Source organism: Papio anubis, chromosome 6 (genome assembly GCF_008728515.1).
Source record: "Papio anubis isolate 15944 chromosome 6, Panubis1.0, whole genome shotgun sequence".
NCBI lineage: Eukaryota > Metazoa > Chordata > Mammalia > Primates > Cercopithecidae > Papio > Papio anubis.
In genome coordinates, this window is record NC_044981.1 from 108,023,737 (window position 1) to 108,044,636 (window position 20,900).

General features: G+C 41.8%; 1 protein-coding gene across 7 annotated transcripts in view; it reads left to right on the forward strand.

Annotated features, from left to right (window-relative positions):
* The window catches only part of IPCEF1 (interaction protein for cytohesin exchange factors 1), a 206,431-nt gene that overhangs the window by 52,233 nt on the left and 133,298 nt on the right, over positions 1–20,900 (forward strand). For 3 of the 7 annotated variants that reach the window (XM_021937717.2, XM_021937715.2, XM_021937716.2), the window contains exon 2: positions 3,896–4,071. The exons of 2 other annotated variants lie outside the window; for them this stretch is intronic. In XM_021937717.2, coding sequence (XP_021793409.2) covers positions 4,053–4,071 — 19 coding nt within the window. In that variant the 5' untranslated portion in view covers positions 3,896–4,052. Of the gene's footprint in view, positions 1–3,895; positions 4,072–19,415; positions 19,460–20,900 lie in introns of all 7 variants that reach the window. 2 more of the 7 variants (XM_003898020.5, XM_009205833.4) reach the window with 1 other exon arrangement.

Genomic DNA, 20,900 nt, shown 5'->3' on the forward strand with positions numbered 1-20,900 from the left:
AGCAAGGAAGCCAGTCAGAGTCCCCAAACCTCAAAAGTAGGGAAACCGACAATGCAGCCTTTAGAAGGTGGCCAAAGGCCCAGGAGCCCTTGATAAACCACTGGTGTAAGTCCAAAGGTCGAAAAGCTGAAGAACTTGGAGGCTGATGTTTGAGGGCTGGAAGCATCCAGCATGGGAGAAAGATGGAGGCCAGAAGCCTCAGCAAGTCAGTTTCTCCCACCTTCTTCTGCCTGCTTTATTCCAGTTGCACTGGCAGCTGATTGGATGGTGCCCACCTGTATTGAAGGTGGGTTTGCCTCTCCCAGTCCACTGACTCAAAGTTAATCTCCCTCACAGTCACACCCAGGAACAATACTTTGCATCCTTCAATCCAATCCAGTTGACACTTAATATTAACCATCACACTGGGGTTAGTTTCAGTGGTTGAAAAATAAAGCCCAGGATGGAGAACTATTAGTGATTTTTGTTTTTAAACCAGTGAGATGTGATTTTTGTGAAAGATTGTTCTGGTTGTGTATGGTTGTGTATGTGGGATAGATAGGTACAGCAGGAGGCAGAAGACAGAGATACAGGCAGAAGTATGAACATAGGAGGGCCTGAAAGATTGCTGTGGAAATAGACAAATGCACAGAGAGGAATGTGTGTAGAATTACTAATGGGGTGGGAACAGCAGGGAAAGGAGAAAGGGAGTTCAAATCACTGAAAAGCAGGTGACATGCACCAGCCTATTGACCTCCTGCTGTTTTTTTGTCCAAAGACAGACACCTGACTGGGTAAACTCTGAGATGGAGGGGGCCGAGTAACAGCAAGGAGGCACCAGCCTTCTCACGTATTCTCTTTTCTTTTCTTTTCTTTCTTTCTTTTTTTTTGAGACGGAGTTTTGCTCTTGTCACCCAGGCTGGAGTGCAATGGTGCAATCTCAGCTCACTGTAACCTCTGCCTCCTGGGTTCAAGCGATTCACCTGCCTCAGCCTCCCGAGTAGCTGGGATTACAGGTGCCCACCACCACACCCAGCTAATTTTCATATTAGTAGAGACAGGGTTTCTCCATGTTGGTCAGGGTGGTCTCAAACTTCTGACCTCAGGTGATCCACCCACCTCGGTCTCCCAAAGTGTTGGGATTACAGGTGTGCGCCACCATGCCTGGCCTTTTCTTATGCTTTAAAATCAGGTTGACTTGGTCTAGAAATGCAGATGACGATTTTTTTTTTTTCTTTTTCCAAACTGGAGATACAGGCGGGAAATTTCCCAAGTATGAGCTGAGTGTGGTGTTATTAGGTCAGCAGAGAGCCTTCAATAGGTAACTGACTGTCTGTGGATTTGGTCATATTGGTCATAAAAAGCAAGATCCTCTTGCTTTTTAGGATCTCTGGCTTCTGCTCCAAATACTTACTATATCAGATCCAGAACCGACTCATACAAGCAAACCTTCATTCGGAATATATAAATGGTGATTTCTTCTTTTATTCATTTATTAAATGTTTACTAGTGTCCTAGGTAATGGGCTATGAGTTGGGAACACAGAGATGAATGAGATGCCAACCCTTCCTGTAATAATTCATGCTAAGCTTATCTGTCTATTAAATTGCATCACACGAAATTGAGAACGAGAGTGATTTCAGGAAGTATTCTCAACATAAGTAAAGTCTGAAAAAATTGGCACGAACACGATACTCTTTTAGGAAGAGCAGACTTTTGTTCTACCCTGTTCTAAAGCTGCTTATTGATGTATTTTAAGTGTATTTTATTTGTTTATTATTATTTTTTAATTAAAAAATGTTTTTTGGGACAGGGTCTTGCTCTGTCACCCAGAATGGAGTGCAGTGGCAAAATCGTGGCTCACTGCAGCCTCAAACTTCTGGGCTTAAGTGATCCTTCCACCTCGGTCTTCCAAGTAGCTGGGACTACAGGTGTGCCCCACCACACCAGGCTAAATTTTAATTTTTTTTACAAAAGTGGGATCTCCTTATGTTGCACCTGGCTGCTCTTGAACTCCTGGGCCCAGATCCTCTTGCCTCAGCCTCCTGAGTAGCTGGGACCACAGATAGATGACACCTTGCCTGGTTAAGGAGTGCATTTTATTTTACTTTTTTATTTGAGACAACATCTTGCTCTGTTGCTCAGGCTGGAGTGCAGTGGCACAATCATGGCTCACCGAAGCCCTGACCTCCTGGGCTCAAGCAATCATCCTGACTCAGCCTCACATGTAATTAGGGCCACAGGTGCACCAACATGCCTCGTTAATTTTTTAATTTTTTGCAGAGAGGGGGTCTCACTTTGTTGCCCAGGCTAGTCTCAAACTTCTGGGCTCAAGCGATCCTCCTGCCTTGGCCTCTCAAAGTGCTGGAATTAGAGGCATGAACCACTGTGCCTGGCCAGGAGTACATTTTAGAGTAGGGCAATAGTTGCTGCAGAAGAATGTATGAGAATCATGTTCTTTTTGTGTTTCGTTCTCTTCAAAACAAATGATAGAAAAGAAGGGCGAATGAGTCATTCTTGTCTTCCACTTCCTATATTATATAATTAAAATTGGAGAGGTTTTGCAGAAAACAACTCCCTCATGTTCTGAGAGCTGACGGATATGTACACTAGTAATCAAACGACAAGGCGAAAAGTGCTATCATAGGCCGGGCACAGTGGCTCACGCCTGTAATCCCAGCACTTTGGGAGGCCGAGGCAGGCGGATCACAAGGTCAGGCTGGAGTTTGAGACCAGCCTGGCCAACATAGTGAAACCCTGTCTCTTCTAAAAATATAAAAATTAGCTGGGCGTGGTGGTACGCACCTGTAATCTCCGCTATTCAGGAAGCTGAGGCAAGAGAATAGCTTGAATCCGGGAGGCGGAGGTTGCAGTGAGCTGAGATCGTGCTATTGCACTGCAGCCTAGGTGACAGAGCGACACTGTGTCAAAAAAAAAAAAAAAAAAAAGAAAGGAAAGTGCTATCACATAGTTGCATTCAAAATTTGATGGGAACTTAGGAAGATTTACTAAAGCTGTTGAATTGCTGGTCAACATTGCCTCACTAAAGATGATAACTAGTTATTGTGATCCATGTATGTGGGTGTTGCAGAGTCAATAAACAAAATAAAGGAAGGTGGGAAAGGATAGGAAATAAGTAATTATTAAGCATCTACTTAAGTGCCTGATGACAACTGGGTAAATTCATGAAAATTATGTCACTTAATCCATACAAGCACCCTGGGTCCTAAGTTATAGTCACTTTTCAGATGAAAAATCTGAGACTTGGGCTGGACATAGTGGTCCACGCCTATAATCCCAGCACTTTGGGAGGCCGAGGCTGGTGGATCGCTCAAGATCAGGAGTTCAAGACCAGCCTGGATAACATGGTGAAACCCTGTCTCCACAAAAAAATATAAAAATTAGCCAGGCGTGGTGGCATATGCCTATAGTTCCAGCTACTCGGGAGGCTGAGGCGAGAGGATCAGTCGAGCCTGGGATGTTGAGGCTACAGTGAGCTGAGCTCATGCCACTGCACTCCATCCTGGGAGACACAGCAAGACCCCCTCCCCGCCGACTAAAAAAAAAGAAAAGAAAAAGCTGGGACTTGGAAAGAATAATAGTTTATCCAAAGTCCTACAGCTAGTGGGAAGGCAGAAGCAGGATTTCCATACGTGTCCAGACTCCTCCCACCATATCATGTGGTTACAACTAAATGAGACAAATAAAGCACACAAGAAAGAGGAAGTGGGCAAATTTGGTTTTGCTGCCTCTGAAAGTGAGCATGACTCAGAGATTTCTGACAGCAGAACCTGGTGGTTTGTGGAGTCAAGGTCTATAAATGTTTCTGTTACTGGATTCAGGAGATTTAAGTCAATAACAGAAGGTAGCTGTCATATAAAGACTAAAATAAACATTTCTTTGCATTGGTATATAGATCTACAGATGTGAGCATTGAGAACTCTCTGGATGATTTCCACAGAAAATGAAGTATAGTTGAATCTCATTTATTTGGAAGTTGTCTATCTATAAGCTCACACATCCAGCACACAAGGAATCAGAAAATCAGCAAAACTCCATGAGTGCTCAAGTAGATGTCAAAACCGACAAACGGTGAGTCTCAGGCACCACTCTGTTTATTCCATTCCAAATGCCTCCAAGCCCTCAATTAGAATCTATTTATTAATTCTTCTTCGATTTTCTAATCTAGAGGAGGATAAAAGAAACTCTCCATCAGTATTACTGAAAATAGAAGTGATGTCTGACAGGAAATAATTAAGACAAAAGAAAAAACAAGAAAACTGGAAAAGCAGTTGGAAGAATGCAAAGATCTTAGTGTTAATTCAGATTATGGTGAGAGACCCTCAATGGGTGGGATTGCCCTTGTAACACATCCATGGAAGAAAGTGGGGTTTTCACCGTCGACCCAGAGTCATCAGTATAAAATTAAACTAATTTCAGGCTACTTTTCTGGGTAGGCAGGAGATATCTAGTACATTTGTAGGACATTCACTTATTCAAAGTAAGTAACATGAAAATGTGTCATTGCCTAAATGAATAGGAACTCGGCCATCTCGGAAAATTTTTAGTTATGCAAAGCCATGCATACTCAGAGGATCTTAGATAATCTGGTGTAGTATCATTCAACTATGAACTTTAATTTCCAATCATAGCTTTCACTGGAATTGGGGCAGATGACCCAGGGATAAGATACCCCTGTTGGTCTGAAGAAGAGAGAGGAAAACTTCACCATCCCAGGGATCAACCGTGCCTCCTAATAGCTGTGGGACTTTGAGGAAACTAACATATGCTCCAAGTCTCAGCTTTTTCATCTATAAAGTGAATATTGTCCAATTTAGGACCCACGGTGTTTGTGAGGATTAAATGACATAATTCCTATGAATTTACCCAGTTAATGTCCTCACTCCCCACTCCCACTGTCACTGCAGTGGGGAGTAATGGTAGTTAGAGGAAATCTCCCAATTGGGTTTTTTGTTTTTTGTTTTGTTTTGTCTTGTTTTGAGACAGAAGCTCGCACTGTCACCCTGGCTGGAGTGTGGTGGTTTGATTGTAGCTCAGTGCAGGCTTGAATTCCTGGGCTCAAGCAATCTTCCCACCTCAGCCTCCTGAGTAACTAAGACTGCAGGCATATGCTGCCATGTCTGACTAATTTTTAATTTTTTTAGAGATGAGGGTCTCACTATGTTGCCCAGGCTGGTCTCAAACTCCTGGCATCAAGTGATCCTCCTACCTCGGCCTCCGAAAGTGCTGGGATTACAGGTGTGAGGCACCTCACCTGGCCCCCAGTGGGTTCATACTCCCTCTCCTCATCTTAGGCCATCCAGTCTTGGAAACTAGGGACAAAGGCCTTTACCCATGTCCTTCTTGGGGTGGTCTCACCACATGTACACTATCTCCCTCGCCCCCAAAACATCCATGCAAACACACACATTCCTTGTACCAGGCCCTCTCATAACTGTAACTAAAAAGGATATTTAAATGTGTACTAAGTAATTGTGTTGACAACCTTTTGTTTTACTTCCTTATTTTTGTCCTATTCCAATTGTGCTAAAAGTGTCAAAGTGTCCGATAAAAATACAAAAGAAGCCTGACATACAAGGAAGAATAAATAAAAGGAAGGGACTTGGATAATTTGCACCGTATAAAATGAGTCTTCAAATGATTGAATCAGATGTACTGCTTCTTAATAGACATTTTATATGCTGAATAATCTGTTTTTTCTCTCTCAGTGATAGAAATGTTGACCCAAAGTTTCATAAAGCTGTTGAATGCCTTTTCAGATGTTGCAAATGCAAACTTAAGAAATAGAAGTTTTGGCCGGGCGCAGTGGCTCACACCTGTAATCCCAACACTTTGGGAGGTCGAGGTGGGCGGTTCACTTGAGGTCAGGAGTTTGAAACCAGCCTGGCCAACACGGCAAAACCCCATCTCTACTAAACATACCAAAATTACCCAGGTGTGGTGGCACGCGCCTGTAATGCCAGGTACTTGGGAGGCTGAGACACGAGAATCACTTGAACAGGGGCGGGTAGGGGGAGGTTGCAGTTACTGCAGTCTGGGTGACAGATCGAGACTCCCTCTCAAAGCAAAACAACACAAAACAACTTTCTGTTTCATTGAACTATCTCTTATAATTTCTTAGTGGAAATCAATGACACACATTTGTGCTGGCCCAGCTTAATATAGGAGTAGATTTAAAAATACTTAGTATAATTTTTTTAACCTTTTGAGAGTATGAGGTATTATTTATTTTTACTTGTTAGTACTACCTCCTTTGAGATACTTCATCTTAAAATGTAGATTCGTGATTCCTACTTTTTATATGTCCTGGTCCAATTTGAGACTATGATGAAAGCTGTAAATGCACATATCACATTAAATTATGCCCACAATTTCAGCGATCATGGTCTCCCGAAGTCCCAGGACTCAATAAATAACTCTGGGATACAGAGTAATAGATGTGCCTTTAAGAATATTATATAAATGCTGTTTATTGTAACTGAGCCTTTGACATGGATTGGGAATCAGCCAGTTGGATTTAAGTGTTCCCAGCATTAAGTAGGAATGCAGCCTGTTCTATGCTGTAGATTAAACAAGTGCTTTCGTAGCTTGGAGAACGGTATACCCACAGACACATTTAACAAAACACCATGCTAATATTTCAAGGTTTAAGGGGTGCCTGGACCAGATAGCCTCAACCCTTGTGCCCAAGAGTCTCATGCCCGTTTGGGAACATCACAAATCTCTAGATCCTACCAGTGCATGGCCCCAGGAAATGAAGACCCACGTAAGAATGCTGGTCCCTTCCCTCATCATTCCTTCCTCGTATCCCAGCTGAGTCCAAACTATAATGTGAGGGATCAGGGACACACATGAAGACCAGAGACTATGACAACAATGGTTTTAACCTGGAAAATCTAAACAGGTATAACTACATGTAAATTTCAACTGTAAAATTTAAATACAGCCTATATGTAATATTTTAAGTGTAATTAATATAACTTTTTGGTGTATGTGCCAACATAATTGACTGCAAAATATGCTTTAGTAAGTGGCCGAGTTAATTTATTTTATAGGTTTATTGATTATAAGCCACTTAAATGTGGAGCTAAGTGTAACAAAAGTAATTACTTTGGGTTTAGAACAGCTGGTCTGCTGTAGCTCTTCTTTCTCAGTGATCAAGTAACAGGGCAACTTTTCCATTAAAGCCACTCCTAGTTCATAACCATAAGAACTATTGTTTTCAAATATAAGAATCTTTATTTACTTACCTAAGACAGTAGAGTGCTGTCAATTTTATCCAAGAGTAATTTGCTAAGGGGCATAAAATGTCTGCTTCTTCAAAGCCCATGTGGAATATGATGTTTATGTGTTGGACTTTATGTTTTTTTGGGGTGAGGAGGAATAATCTACTTTGCTTTTTTTTTTTGTTATTGATGTTGTTAGTGTTTTTTTGTTTGTTTGTTTTTAGACACAGAGTCTTACTGTGTCACCCAGGCTGGAGTGCACTGTCGTCATCATAGTTCAGTGCATCCTTAAACTCCCATACTCAAGGGATCTTCCCACCTCAGCCTGTCAAGTAGCTAAGTACTACAGTGCATGCTACCATGCCCGGCTAATTTTTCATTTTTCTGTAGAGATGTGCATCTTCATATGTTGCCCAGGCAGTTCTGGAACTCCTGGCCTGAAGTGATCCTTCTGCCTCGGCTTCCCGTAATGTTGGGATTACAGGCATGAGCCACCGCATCTGATCATTTGTTTAAGAAAGAAAGAAAAAAAGAAGCCACGTCTCTCAATACCTACATTTAAACAAATAGAAAGCAAATATTTTCAGAGGCTCAGTTGAAGAATCAGAATAAGTAATAATACTCTATGTTTAACCTAAAATTGCATCTGCTTTGGACTTTACCCACAAAGAGGTCTGCCTGCATTTCAGCTTTATTGAAGATGTAAAGTAATTGTTCTTTCCTTTTGGGAGGGAAGACAAAACACCGTTCCCAGTCATGGGAGAAATGCTTCCTCCATGCCTGGGGCTTGGAAAATGAGTGGGGAGGTGAAGTCTTCATTCACTTTGGGGTTTCATTTTTAAAATAATATGCCAGCTGATCAATTTTATACATAATTTGGGCACAGAATTGCTAAATTTTTGCAAAATTGAAGAGGATAAATTCCCAGTTTTCCAAGTTTTTTTTAAAAGTCATAGACTACTTTCTTTTTTATTTTCTTTTTTACACATTTTAAGGTATTTGCTTTATTGCTTATCCGTCCTTTTATCCATCCATCAATCCATCTTAAGTTTTTATTTTATGTCATTTTAAGTTCCAGGATACATGTGCAGGATGTGCAGGTTTGTTACATAGGTAAATGTGTGCCATGGTGGTTTGCTGCACCTATCAGCCCATCAGCTAGGTATTAAGCCCAGCACACATTAGCTGTTTTTCCCGATGTTTTCACTACTCCCATCTTCCCTAGAAGCCCCAGTCAGTGTGTGTTGTGCGCCTTCATGTGTCCATGTGTTCTCATTGTTCAGCTCCCACTTGTAAGTGAGAGCATGCAGTGTTTGCTGAGGATAATGGTTTCCAGCTTCATCCATGTCCCTGCAGAGGACATGATCGCATTCCTTTTTATGACTGCATAGTGTTCCATGATATATCTGTGCCACATTTTCTTTATCCAGTCTGTTATTGGTGGACATTTGGATTGATTCCATGATAGACCCCTTTCTTTGAATGAAAGTATGCCCTGCAGCCCAAGTGAAACTGCTAAGTGTGGACCCACCCACTTCCCCTAGGCTCTCAGCAATCGTCCCCTGGTCTCTTCTCCCACCTACACAGAGCCTTGCTTATTACTGGGCATGGAATAGCTTTATCCCAGCTTAATAAAGCACTCATGGGGCCAGGTGCGGTGGCTCACGCCTGTAATCCCAGCACTTTGGGAGGCCGAGGCGGGCGGATCACGAGGTCAGGAGATCGAGACCATCTTGGCTAACACAGTGAACCCCTGTCTCTACTAAAAATACAAAAAATTAGCTGGGTGTGGTGGCGGGTGCCTGTAGTCCTAGCTACTAGGGAGGCTGAGGCAGGGGAATGGCGTGAACCCAGGAGGTGGAGCTTGCAGTGAGCCGCGATCGTGCCACTGCACTCCAGCCTGGACGACAGAGCGAGACTCCGTCTCAAAAATAAATAAATAAATAAATAAATAAATAAATAAATAAAGCACTCATGGGAGGACTGAGAGGGGCTTTAGGATGCTAACCACTGACAACAGGATTTTAAGGCATGAATGATTCACAACTGATTTGTGAAAGAAATAGCAGTATTTCCTAAACTCTTTGGGTTGACAACCTGGGATAAAGAGGAACATTGGCATCCTTCTTCCTTAGATTATGTTTGTATGCATGAGCACAATGCTAATATTGGTAATCTTTATTTTATTTTATTTTTTGAGATAGAGTTTCACTCTTGTTGCCCAGGCTGGAGTGCAATGGGGCTCTCTCAGCTCACTGCAACCTCCGCCTCCTGGATTCAAGCAATTCTTCTGCCTCAGCTTCCCAAATAGTTGGGATTACAGGCATGCGCCACCATGCCTGGCTAATTTTGTATTTTAGTAGAGACAGGGTTTCACCGTGTTGGTCAGGCTGGTCTCAAACTCCCGACCTCAGTTGATCCATCCGCCTCAACCTCCCAAAGTGCTAGGATTACAGGTGTGAGCCACCGCACCCAGCCCATAATGTTGGTAACCTGTATAAGAGTTACTCATTCTCTGTTGAAAGAAGAGACTCTTAACCATTCTTCTCTCTTTAAAGGAGGATTGCTCTCCATTTTCTTTGCTTTCTTTGGGTTTGAGTCATTTTTCAGTTGAATTAGCAGGGCACAGCCTGTTTTTTCAGTGAACAAATAACAGTGCCCTCTTGATTTGAGATTATATAATTGACTATAATAACTCATGAAATGTTTGCAAAGTCAAAGTGAAACTGCTGACTTAAATTTAGTTTAAATTATGATTAAGAGGTTTTCTAGGAACCAACTCTGCAAAGATATTTTGGAGACCACTTGGGAAATTGTTAAATCAAAGTGGTGTGTATTTGAAAGCTTATTACAATATATTTTGTAACGTGTTCTCAAAATGTTTTCTTAGAAAAAGTTTTTATAGTTCTCTGAAATCGAGCCAGAAGATCCTGAATCTGACATTTTTTTAAATAACTAACAGTGAATTTTTAGTTGAAACAATCTTTGCATTCTGCTATTTATGTAGCTTTTATTTAAAAGAACGTAGAAATGCTAAACGATGAAATAAAATATTTTGGATAACCCTACCCATTAAACCTCAAAAGTGTTCCTGACCTTGTTCTTAGAAGCGCTTCTGTGCGTTATATGCTGGTTTTCAAACATTGAAAATGTTCATGTGGACTTTCACGTTATTCTGCACCCCGGCACCTCACGCTCAACAGCCGAGATAAGAAAAGAAGGCTCTTCAGAGCACTGTGGCTCATTAGAGTGCTGTCCAAAATCTCATCCATGCCTGATAAAGTTAGTGGAATGTCAGGGCCTCTACTGTGATGAAAGGATCTAAATGTGACTTCTCAAGCAGCCAAAATATTAGCTGTCATCCCCGTCCATGCAGAGTTCTAAGACTAGGCCTTGCAGACACAAAACTGTATGTACAGAATGACCCTTGTTATGTTACAAATTTTCAAAATGAAAAGAAGAAAGTGGACAGAAAACACACAATGAGTTCACAGTGGGTGCCTGTGGACCTGGGGATGATGGTGATTTTTGTTTTCCTCTATTAACTTCTTTGTTTGCATTTTTAAGCCTACAACAATGCAAATATGTATTTATAAATGTCAAAACAACATAGTTTTCTAAAAAGTGGAATAGATGCTGTAGTTATTGGCAGAGCCAAAATCAGAGTGAGGACATGGCGACCGTGAGCCCTGAATGTAAGCTGCCCAATAGCATTGCCAGACCTGCACGTCAACCTGGGATTTAAAATATGCTCATGGTAGGGCTGCTGAGTCAGGAACCTGCTTACACGCCAGAAGGACCAAACACCTAGAACAGTAATGACTTTCGGCTGGGCACGGTGGCTCACATCTGTAATCCCAGCACTTTGGGAGGCTGAGGTGGGTGGACTGCATGAGCCCAGGAGTGCAAGACCAGTCTAGGCAACATGGTGAAACCCCATCTCTACAAAAGATGCAAACATTAGCTAGGTGGGGTGGTGTGTGTCTGTAGTCCCAGCTACTCAGGAGGCTGAGGCAGGAGGATCTCCTGAGCCCTGGAAGGTTGCGACTGTAGCGAGCCATGATCATGCCAGGCTGGGTGACAGAGTGAGACCTTATTAAAAAAAAAAAAATAGGCCAGGCACGGTGGCTCAAGCCTGTAATCCCAGCACTTTGGGAGGCCGAGACGGGCGGATCACGAGGTCAAGAGATCGAGACCATCCTGGCTAACATGGTGAAACCTTGTCTCTACTAAAAAATACAAAAAACTAGCCGGGCGAGGTGGCGGGCGCCTGTAGTCCCAGCTACTCGGGAGGCTGAGGCAGGAGAATGGCATAAACCCAGGAGGCAGAGCTTGCAGTGAGCTGAGATCCAGTCACTGCACTCCAGCCTGGGTGACAGACCGAGACTCTGTCTCAAAAAAAAAAAAAAAAAAAGAGAGAGAGAGAAAAGAAAAGAAAAAAAGAAATGTAATGACTTTGGACCAGTAGGGAAGCAGAGAGATCAGTGTCATTGTATATCACACGTTCAGCATCTGCATCCAACCCTTCTGCATCCAATCCTCCTGACTTCCACTGTGGCTGGGGCCCTGTCAGTCTTTCTCACTTTAATGTTCTTTCGCTGTTTTTATCCAAAGCCATTGAGGATGATATTCTTTTTTTTTTTTTTTTGAGATGGGTATACATTTTGGTCAAGGAGAGACACAGACAGAGTTTTGCCTGGGTGTTGGTAGTTGCCACAAATGAATCTCTAGCCTGGTAGTTTCTAGGGTGTGCGGTGGCGTTGAGGGTGGGATAAACAGGTGAAAAGATGTGGTACTGGCCTCTGGGAGAAGCAGAGAAGGCAACGGTGGATCTGAGAAGTGACTTTTGTGTTTCACACTCCCTTGTCTTCTTTACATCCTCTTCTTATAGCAGCTCTTCCCCTGCCTCTGGTGTTCCTGTCCTCTTGGTGCCCTCTGGGTGGTCAAAACCCGACAAGAGCACACCTTGGAACCTGCTTGCCCCAAAGGGCTCCTTTTCCTTCATTTCTGTCTTTCTCCCTTTCTTCCCTATCTCCCTGTGCTTCCTTTATCCTCATGAAATGTATGCGCAGAGTCCACAGCATATTTAGACTCAGAACACTGAGATGTTTGAGAGTAGTAGCTGTCAGGTCCTTCGTAGAGCTAATAATTTGGGACTAATATTTTGAACAGTATCAGGTGTTGTGGGAAGTCAAGGACCCCAAACGGAGGGACTGGCTGGAGCCGCAGCAGAGGAACATAAATTGTGAAGATTTCATGGACATTTATCCGTTCCCAAATAATACTTTCATAATTTCTTACACCTGTCTTTATTTTAATCTCTCAATCCTGTTATCTTTGTAAGCTGAGGATGTACGTCACCTCAGGACCACTGTAATGATTGTGTTAACTGTACAAATTGATTGTAAAACGTGTGTTTGAACAATATGAAATCAGTGCACCTTGAAAAAGAACAGAATAACAGCGATTTTAGAGAACAAGGGAAGACAACCATAAGGTCTGACTGCCTGTAGGGTCAGGCAAAAAGAGCCATATTTTTCTTCTTGCAGAGAGCCTATAAATGGATGTGCAAGTAGGAAAGATATTGCTAATTTCTTTTCCTAGCAAGGAATATTGATATTAATACTCTGGGAAGAGAATTGCATTCCTGGGGGAGGTCTATAAATGGCTGCTCTGGGGATGTCTGTCCTATGTGGTTGAGATAAGCACTGAGATATGCCCTGATCTCCTGCTGTACCCTCAGGCTTACTAGGATTGGGAAACTCTAGCCTGGTAAATTTTTGGTCAGACTGGTTCTCTGCTCTTGAACCCCGTTTTCTGTTAAGATGTTTATCAAGACAATACGTGCACTGCTGAACACAGACCCTTATCAGGAGTTTCTGATTTTGCCCTTGCCCTGTTTCCTCAGAAGCATGTGATCTTTGCTCTGCCATTTGCCCCTTGAAGCATGTGGTGACCTACTCCCAAAATAGAAAGAACCTACGTTAAAATATTGGGGATGGGTTCCCCCGATAGTCAGGGAAGACAGTGTGCTACCATGACCTGCTACATTAGGTGGCGACCAACCAACTGCTAAGAGTATGTGTGTGTGTGTGTGTGTATGTGTGCACATGTGTGTGACAGGCAGCCACCTCCTGGCTGTCAGAGAGCTCCAGACAGTTCAGGACACAGGCATGACCAGGAGTATTGCAAGAGTCCCAAAGCTCTGGGGAAGACAGGCTAAACTTCTCTGCAGTTTTGGTTTAGACATGTACAGACTTAGCCGATGGACTGAGATTCACAAAAGGCTGGACTGGAGGGAGAGCCATGGGGCTGCTGGCAAAAACCAAGATAAGCCAAGAAGTCTAGCAGTGTGGGAAGAGGCAGCAGATCCTTGTGCAGGCATTGCTGACCTAGAACCCCTGTGCTCTCTGTTCCCCGAGCAATGCCCACAGCAAAGTGTGTGCCAACAATGCCCACAGCAAAGTGTGTGCCACTATGGAAAGTCCTCGTCAAAATAATGAGCAGAAGGAGCTGTGTGTGTGTTGGTGGGTGGCTGTGGTGAGATGGGGGTGTCCAGAAGGGGTTGGGGGCAGCACAGCCACCACCCATGAGCAATGGAGTGGCATCTGCCAACAGAGCAGTCAACAGCAGCCAGAGTGGCAGATGCCAGGGCAGTGGTCTTCATTTGTAAAAACAGCACCACCTTCACAGGGTTGCTGTGAAAATGAAATATTTAATGCATGAGCAGCATCTAGCACATGACTGTACAAATTAAATAATCAGAGCTTAACAAATGTTGGCTATTAGTACTTTCTTTTTTTTTTTTTTTTTTTTTTGAGGTGGAGTCTCACTCTGTCTCCCAGGCTGGAGTGCAGTGGTGCAATCTCAGCTCACTGCAATCTCCACCTCCCAAGTTCACACCATTCTCCTGCCTCAGCCTCCCGAGTAGCTGGAACTACAGGTGCCCGCCACCACACCCAGCCAATTTTTTGTATTTTTAGTAGAGACAGGGTTTCACCATGTTAGCCAGGCTGGTCTCGATCTCCTGACCTCATGATCTGCCTGCCTCGGCTTCCCAAAGTGCTGGGATTACAGGCGTGAGTCACCATGCCCAGCCAAGTACTTTCTTTAAAAAATAATTTTTATATTTTATTTTTCAAAAGAGGTGGGATCTCACTCTGTTGCCCAGGGTGATCTTGAACTCCTGGTGGTGAAGGACTTTCTCTTTAGTTCAGCTAAGAGCTGAGTTCTTGTCACACAACCATGAAAGATTAGGCTCGCAGGCACTTTGAAGGGTGAGAAGGGCAGGGTTTATTGGGCAAAAAGGAAATAAAAAGGGAAACAGGGACTCTCAGCAAAGTGAGAGTTCTGCTGGTAGGCTTCCTGCCTCACAGATTGAATTCCCAGTTACTACCCCAGAATCCTCCCCTCTGCAAATGGTGTGAAATTCCGTGGCTCCACCCCAGTGCCCACGCCTCCCTGTGCAAAGGCCAGTCGAGGGTTCTCGGGGAACCCCTTTATACTTGGCTGTCTCACTGAGGTCAAACAATCCCCCAGCCTTGACCTCCCAAAGTGCTGGGATTACAGGCATAACCTACTGCATCCAGCCTCCAGTACTTTTATCATTGGTGTTTTTGTGAGATTTCTTTACTTTTATCTACTTCTACTTATTTTCAAGTGGTTACGTAGTTTGATTTTACATGATACAATAAAAAGGATTCAGCCCAGTTTCGGTTTTTAAGCGGAGAAATTGCTTCTTAGGATGTATTTTAAAGAGTTAGATTACACCTGAAGTGGGTTGAACTTGAGCAAAGTTTTAAAAATAATTGTGTCTCAAAGTTGAATAAAAAAATAGGGCCCCAGTGTCATTCTTTGCTCTGAGAGGATTGTGAGAATAACTAATAACAATTAGGAGGTTAATATATTGTTGAAAGTGGTAATTTTACCAGTTTTGAACTCATGTTCAAAGACATAATTGGAATAATTTTCAATAGACATCAGTCTTTATTTCTTAGGAAATTACAGTGATTAAATTAATGGCAGGCAGCCTCTCTTGTTATTATTTGAAGATAATAGGAGTCTGTTGAGGATTAGTGGGGAAAAATGAATGATACATGTTCTATCAAAGACTTCACAGTTAAAACATTTCTTACTGCTCCCTGCCTTGCCACAATTGATATATTTAAGCACAATCATCAATGCAACTTCCTTTACTGTATTTGGCCTAAAAAGTAATTCAAATGAAGAATAAGAATAATGCTTTCCTTGGGATTCCAGTATAGAGTTTTCTTTTAGGGGATGCATAATATGCCAATTCAAAAGAAAGTTATGTAATGCTTGAAGAGCTCTGTGGAAGTGGAAAAGATAGTTCATTTCTTTCTCTGGATATTTTTCAGGAGTCTGTTCCTGCTTCTTTATGAAATTGAACACTGGACAATAACAATATCACACTCGTTATTCAGACATTTTAAATGGCTCTAATTGCTCTTTTACTTTGAAGTGAGATATTCAGATCACTGAGTGTTAGAGAAATGGTGCACTGATGAAGCAGTGAACGGATCTTGATCTGTTATCTCAGCTTGAGGTTTAGTAAAGTGGTTTTTGTCAGTGGACCATTGCACCCTATTTTCTTGAATATCTTTCTATACTGAAAATGATTTAGATGGTACATCTGAGTCTAATGCCACCCAGATAAGCATCTGCAGTTGCGCTGACCTGGACTTGGGTGGTACTGCTTTTTAGATTTCAGTATCACTCTAAACCTTGTCTGGTTTTTGCCCGTGTCAGTACCCTTGAGCTATAGGTTGGGAAACCTGTTTGTTTCTCTTTCTGGCTGGAATGTCTTTTAGAGATTCATGTTATAGGTTGTGACTCAAGTTACATACACCGATTCCCAAACTTTTCTTGACTTGATTCTAGGCTAAACAACACTGCAGTTGTGAGGCCCCCAAGGCAAAAAGTAAATAAAAAAAACTACCTAATTTAATATGCTAGAGAGTTTTTGTAAACATACAGATGACTACATTAGGAAATACTGTTTTCATTGCTTTGGAAAGTAGGAGGAAGTGACATAAGATCTTGTTCTGGGGAGAAAGAAAGAGCTAGCACAGTATTAGTTGCACCAAAGCAGAGGCAAAAACGAAGAAAAGCCAGTGACTTTGAGTGTTAGCTTACTCAATACAGCTAACACTCATTTATTTTAACATATCGCCACTTTTAAGTTAATACCCATTTTTCCCATTGTTTCTGGTTTAACTGTTATAACTTGAAATAATCATGGTTGGAAATGTTTAGATAAATCATGATGCCTCACTACCTTGTAATTTAACACCACAAAATAAGAACTGTAAGGCAAAGGGTTTGGACAACAGGGAGTACAGGTTACAAAACAGAAAAAGGGATCTGGATTTATTTGACATGAAAATAGAGGGTTTCTTACTCCAGGGTGATTTTTATAGGAATTCTATACTTAAATTTTGGCCACTGAACTAGACTTGCTGATTGTATGAACTTGGATAAAATTCCATTCAGAAGAGAAAAGATGACCAAAATAAAACACCTACCTCATGGGATTGTAGTGCAAATTGCATAAATTAATCCATATGAAAGCATTTTGTAAATTGCAAACTGTGACACTAAATTTACTTTATACGAGACAATCACTAAGTGTTATTAAGTGATTGAAAGGAAATACTAATCCAACCTGTTATGTGGTTTTCCGAATGTATAAAAACAAGGAAAGCATTCCAACCTGTGAGTACCTCTGCCAGAAATGTTTAACTTAGTTGTGAAGGAACAGTCAGTCAAATCCAAATTGAGGGGTGTTAGGTAAAGCAACTGGCCTGGACTCTACAAAAACGTGTCATGAAAGGTAAAAGGAGACTGTAGACATGCCTTGGTGATCCCTGATTAAATTCAGGATTTAAAATAAAATATAACAAATCTTCCACCCTGAAACAGACATCAGTGATACAATTGACCATTTGGACTGTATATTGATTGCATTGTGTCAATTTAAAATTTTCTGAGTGTGGCTGGGCATGGTGGCTCAAGCCTGTAATCCCAGCACTTTGGGAGGCCGAGGTGGGTGGATCACGAGGTCAGGAGATCAAGACCATCCTTGCTAACATGGTGAAACCCCATCTCTATTAAAGTACAAAAAAATTTTAGCCAGGCATGGTGGTGGGCACCTGTAGTCCCAGCTACTCAGGAGGCTGAGGCAGGAGAATGGTGTGAACCTGGGAGGTGGAGCTTGCAGTGAGCCGAGATCACACCACTGTACTCCAGCCTGGGCCACAGAGCAAGACTCCATCTCAAAAAAAAAAGAAAATTTCCTGAGTGTGACCATTATTATGTAACTATGGTGGGATCATTGCTCTTAGGAGGTATATGCTGAAGTATATAGGGGTTGAACCATCTTTATGTCTACAAGTGACTCAAATGGTTCAGCAAAATATTTAGATATGCAGAGAGATAAAGCAAATGTGGAAAAGTGTCATAATTTGGGAATCAAGGTGAAGGCCATCTAGTTGTTCATTGCTACCTATTCCTACAACCTTTCTACAGTTTTAAACATTTTCAAAATACAATTTTGGAAAAAAAATTTAAAAAGAAAAAATCCAAGTACTCAAGTAGATTGAGTTATTAAAATACAGATCTTGAAATATGTCCATTACAGAGCATGTCTTCCTGCAATTTTATTTTTCTGTGAGATGCCGATATATAGATTTTAAAAAAGAAAAATCTGTGTTTTTATAAATGTATGCTTTTAGGCAATGAACAGGATTATTGTTACTAATTTGAAGCATATTCCCACTGGCTGGGCGCCGTGGTTCATGCCTGTAATCCCAGCACTTTGGGAGGCCAGAGGCGGGCAGATCACAAGGTCAGGAGTTCAAGACCAGCCTGACCAAAATGGCAAAACCCTGTATCTACTAAAAATACAAAAATTAGCTGGGCGTGGTGGCACTTGCCTGTAATCCCAGCTACTCAGGAGGCTGGGGCAGGAGAATCACTTGAACCCGGGAGGTGGAGGTTACAGTGAGCTGAGATTGTGTGCCACTGCATTCCAGCTTGGGCCACAGAGTGAGACTCTGTCTCAAAAAAAAAAAAAAAAAAAAAAAAGAAATATATTCCCACTGGAAAAATTCCAGGAAAATAGATAGAAGTTCTCAACCCACGTGCACATCTTTTGTGGTATTTAAAAGTGAAGTAAAAATGTATCATGGGGTGTATTCGAAAGGACAGAGCATTATTTTTACTGTCCTCTTTAGAAAAAATTCAAGTTTGAGGATCTCAGTTTAATGATTTTGTGATAATTTGCTACCCAGATCTTCTTTCCTATGAGATAAAACTTTTGTTTTCATTTTTTGAGAGAGACATTGGGAAGTTATTGTTAGCAGAGGTGAATCTGTGCAGGTCTGCACCAACTTGATTCTTCCCTCTTCGAAGGAAAGAATTCGATTGAGGGGCATGACTTAAGAGTGAGAGACTGAGGCAAGTTTTTGAGGAGTGAGAGCTTATTAAAAAGTTTTAGAGCACGAACCAAAAGAAGTAAAGGACATTTGGAAAAGTGCCAAGCAGACAACTTGAGAGATCCAAGTACCCTGTTTGATCTTTGACTTGGGGTTTTATACATCAGCATGGTACAGGGGTTTCTGTCTCTCCTCCCCTGATTCTTCCCTTGGGACTAGCTTTCCGCATGCGTAGTGGCCTGCCAGCACTCGGGAGGGGAGCATGCTCAGTTGTGTGCATGCTCACTTGAGGCAGTTTTCCCTTACCAGTCGAGTGTTCCTAGAGGGAGGTCATATACTAGTTAAACTCTGCCATTTTGCCCCTTAGTACACATACTTGGGCCCACTTGCCAACTCCTGAGATCTTATCAGGAAGCTGCTGATCGCCAACTTCAAGTGTTTCCTACCTATTGGGAGACTGCCTGTCCCTGGCACCAGCTGCCACCAATTATTATTTTAGAGAGCCAGTTTAACAACTACCTGACCATCACCTGATGGTTTAACATTGCCTGACCTGTTTGTGTTTGTTTGCTTAGCTATCTACCCTAACATTATCATGATGATTGACTTACTATTCTGTTGCTTATTCTTGGGGTTGATGTGGTGGGATTCTGATTTTCTCCCAGGTGAGTGAGTCCAGGCAGAAATCTCATGACTCACTTTTTTCTGTCTCTCTTTTTTTTTTTCTGTAAAGGTCAAAGACAACAGAACTGGACCAAGAAAGTTCATAACTTTTTGGTATGTAATTGAAAACTCTTTGCAACAAATTCTTTCTCTTTAGTGATATTTATGGCTTGAAAGGCCTGAGTTTCACTTTGTTATTCTAGTTTGTGAATCAAATTAGTGTAGCCTGGATATGTTTATCCCTAGTCTAGGATTTATGCAGAGGGAAGTTCATAGTATTACTATCTTTGGTCCTCTGAAGATTATTTTTCAGTGGGAGAATTAAGTAATTTATTTAGTTATTTATGGGTTGATTCTTCTTTTTTTTTTTTTTGCCTCTCTCAGAGTAAGGAATATACATGACTATCAAAGTACTTTAGAACTATAATTATGTGAGGAGTCTATTTTACAAGCAATTGCATGTTTAAATGCCCAAGTATAAACTGAATGCTCTAGAAATGGAGTACTTACTGATTCAAATTTACTAATAATTACAATTAAATATTTATATTTAATAATTATAGTAGAACAGTAAAACAATATGAAGATGTCCCTACCTCTAAAGTTTATAAGTTTATTCCTAATGATCTAGGAAGGACTGGAGTTGAATACCTGTGTATTCTTCTCATTATTACTCTGATTTTCTATTATAAAATGATTTTAAAAGAATTATATGTCTTAGCTCCTCACTGAGGCATCCATCTTTTATTTGGTTTAACTCTTGTTTGTTTGTTTTTGAGACAATGTCTCACTTTGTTCCCCAGACTGGAGTGTAGTGGCATGATCGTGGCTCACTGCAGCCTTGATCTCCCAGGTTCAAGTGAGTCTCTCACCTCAGCCTCCCAAATATGCCACCATGCCCAGCTAATTTTTAAAATTTTTTGTAAAGACGGGATCTCGTTATGTTGCCCAAGCTGATCTCTAACTCCTGATCTACAGTGATCTTCTTGCCTCAGCCTCCCAAAGAGCTAGGATTATAGGCGTGAGCCATTGCACTAAGCCTTAATTCATTTTTTCCAAAGATGAAACACAATTTTAAACTTGCTGAGGAATTCAAAGGAAGTATTCTTTTCCAGTTATCTTATTTTTTTTGAGATGGAGTCTTGCTCTGTCTCCAGGCTGGAGTGCAGTGGCGTGATTTCGGCTCACTGCGACCTCCACCTTCCGGGTTCATGCCATTCTCCTGCCTCAGGCTCTCTGGTAGCTCAGACTGCAGACGCCCGCCACCACACCCGGCTAATTTTTTGTATTTTTAGTAGAGATGGGGTTTCACCATGTTGGCCAGGATGGTCTCGATCTCCTGACTTCATGATTCACCCGCCTCGGCCTTCCAAAGTGCTGGGATTATAGGCGTGAGCCACTGTGCCTGGCCGCCCACAGTTATCTATTAAGGACACATCTTTTTGTGACTCTATAGATATAATTGAAATTCTGGTAAATTTACCAGAATTGCTTAAGTCATTAAGCAGTAACTTAAATGCTATTATTTCCTATGACCCAGAAAATAATCACTATT